This window comes from Monoraphidium neglectum (assembly GCF_000611645.1).
Source record: "Monoraphidium neglectum strain SAG 48.87 unplaced genomic scaffold scaffold04192, whole genome shotgun sequence".
NCBI lineage: Eukaryota > Viridiplantae > Chlorophyta > Chlorophyceae > Sphaeropleales > Selenastraceae > Monoraphidium > Monoraphidium neglectum.
The window spans coordinates 2,537-5,043 of NW_014009437.1; the positions used below are offsets into that span (position 1 = coordinate 2,537).

The 2,507-nt window shown below is 66.9% G+C and overlaps 1 protein-coding gene across 1 annotated transcript; it reads right to left on the reverse strand.

Annotated features, from left to right (window-relative positions):
- Nucleotides 1-1,591: 1,591 nt before the first annotated feature.
- Nucleotides 1,592-2,289, reverse strand: MNEG_14005 (hypothetical protein; the record flags this gene model as incomplete). Its single annotated transcript, XM_014037524.1, has 2 exons — nucleotides 1,592-1,739; nucleotides 2,138-2,289. The coding sequence occupies 2 exons, from the start codon at nucleotides 2,287-2,289 to the stop codon at nucleotides 1,592-1,594; spliced, it is 300 nt and encodes a 99-aa protein (XP_013892978.1).
- Nucleotides 2,290-2,507: the final 218 nt, after the last annotated feature.

Here is a 2,507-nt window from a genome sequence, read left to right on the forward strand (position 1 = left end):
CTGCCTATCTTCCTGCCTGTCTGCCTGCGTGCCTGCGTGCCTGCCTGCCTGCCTGCCTGCGTGCCTGCCTGCCTACTGGACTGCCTGTCTGTTTGCCTGCCTGTCTGCCTGCGTTCCTGCTTGCCTGCCTGCCTGCCTGCCTGCCTGCCTGCTTGCTTGCCTGTCTGCCTGCTTGCCTGCCTGCCTGCGTGCTTGCCTGCGTGCTTGCCTGCGTGCTTGCCTGCCTGCCTGTCTGCCTTCCTGCTGGCCTGTCTGCCTTCCTGCTGGCCTGCCTGCCTGCTGGCATGTCTGACTGACTGCCTGTCTGGTGGCAGCTGCCCTTGTGCCTGCCTGGCCGCTCGCGGGTGTCAATAAGACGCCGCAAGCACGCCTGGTCACCTGCCATCTGGCTCGCCTGTGACTCATTTTGCATCGTGCGGCAATGGTTGGCGGCCCCGCCACCTGCGCATCCTCAAGCGGGCGATCACATGGCCTGTAATACGAGCTGACGCGTCTGTTGCTGCAGTGGTGTCTCACCGCCTGCAGGTGCAGCGCACCCCATACCACCATTGCCTGAGCAGATGTTACACATGGGCAGATGAAAAAACTGACATGCTATTGATCAAAATCGGTATCAGCTGGAGCGCAACGGTTTGGGCAGTCCGTGGCCTTGCTTGCCAAAGGCCAAAGCGAGGGAGGGGGGGTCAGGCGCAATGGCGCGCCATACCCATTGCTGTATGATGCATGTACACATCTGGTGCGGCCGTTGTGGCCCGATGAAACGCGCCCGCATGCGCGCCTGGCGCGGGGCGTGGTGGCCCTGCGAGCCTCAATATGGCGCTGTGCGGCATCCTGCACCTGTTGATTCTGTAGGTACGGCTAATAAGTAACGGTATGCATACGGTGGCTAACAAATGCCGTATTTTGGTCAGCAACCTCCAAATGTTCCCAGGAATCAGGGCTGTCCTAGCCGGCCACACACGCAGCAGATATGGTTGGCACAGGCAGCCATGCCGCAAAAGGCCCCCAGGGAGTGGGCGGCGGCGGAGCGGCAGGCGCCCGCTCTCCACTCCCGCCCACAGCCGCGATGAGGCGGCGCCTGGCATCGGCCGCAGGCGCCGCGGCGGCAGCCGGCGCGGCGCGGCGCAGCGCGGCGCGGGGCGATTCGGGGGCCTCCTGCGGAAGGCATGTGTTTCTTCGCAATGATGTAGGAGCGGGACTATCGAATGGCCCGGGCTGCGCGCTGCGCGCCAAGGCTGCGCGCTGCGCGCCAAGGCCGCGCGCGGCAGCCCGTGCATACATGGTAGAGCTGCGCCGCGCACACACGCAAGCAGTCCTCAGGGGCACGCGGCGCCGACAATGAAACAAAAATCGCCCCTCAGTTCTGCATCTGCGCCCGCAGGGCGCGCGGCATGCCGCGAGCAAGCGCGCGCCCGCTGCGGGCCCAAAGACCAGCCCCACCCCGCATGCCAACGACCGCAAGACCCAGAGACCCTACTCAACCCCACGAACCGACTCCAGCAGGCCCCGCCCGCCCCCGCGCGGCCCCCCGCCGCGCCGGCGCAGGCAGCCCCAGCACGCCGCCCGCACCCCACACAGGGGCCAAAGTGCCCTAGGCGTCCGGCTGCTTGCATCGCGGGTCGCTGTCGGGGTCGTCCAGCAGGTCGCAGGGCGGGGTGCAGACGGGTGTGTTCTCGAGCTTTGGGTTGGCGCAGTACTCCTGGTAGGCGTCACACTCGGGGGTGTCTGCGGTGTTGCACCTGGGGGGGGGGGGCGAGAGCATGTGTGTGTGTGTGTGTGTGTGTGTGTGTGTGTGTGTGTGTGTGTGTGTGTGTGTGTGTGGCCGCGACAAGCGCGGATGGGCGCAGGTGCAAGCGAGCAAGGTACTTCCGCACCGCTAGCGCACATGCAGCTGCGCCCATGTTTCCGTGTCATCGGGGTGCTGCTCGGTGTGCGCAGCGCAGTTTGGGCCATGAGGGGACCCGCTTTGCCCTGCAACCCCCCCCTGCCCCTGGGCAGCGCGCCTGTAGTAAAGGCAGACGTCCTTTGCCGAGTTTGCAGCAGACTCACAAAAGGCGGCATAGTCTGCGCAGGGAGGTGCGCGCAGTGGCAGGTGGAGGCTGGCGGCACTCTCAAATGCAACAGGGGGTGCGCTCACATGACCGGCCCCAGGCAGGATGGGCGGCACGGCAAGGCCTGGGCGCCCGGCTGGGTCGCTGCATCGATTGTGGAGGGGGCTGCGAGCGCCCCTGTGGCATTAGCGTTCTCAATGGCACGTTCCATCTTGTCGACGCGCAGCTCGCTTGGCATTCTGGCCGGGGGCGCACCTGGCACGTAGGGCATGACTGCATACTTCGACGCAACCAGCGCCGCTGCAGGCGATGGCGACGGCGGCGAGGGCAGCGGCGAGGACAGCGGCGGCGGCGGCGGAGCCGGGGCCGGGGGCGGCGGCGGCGGCGAGGGGCTGGGGATGAAGATGGGTGCCGCGGCAGCCACCGGCTGCACAAAGACGGCAACAGGAGGTGGCG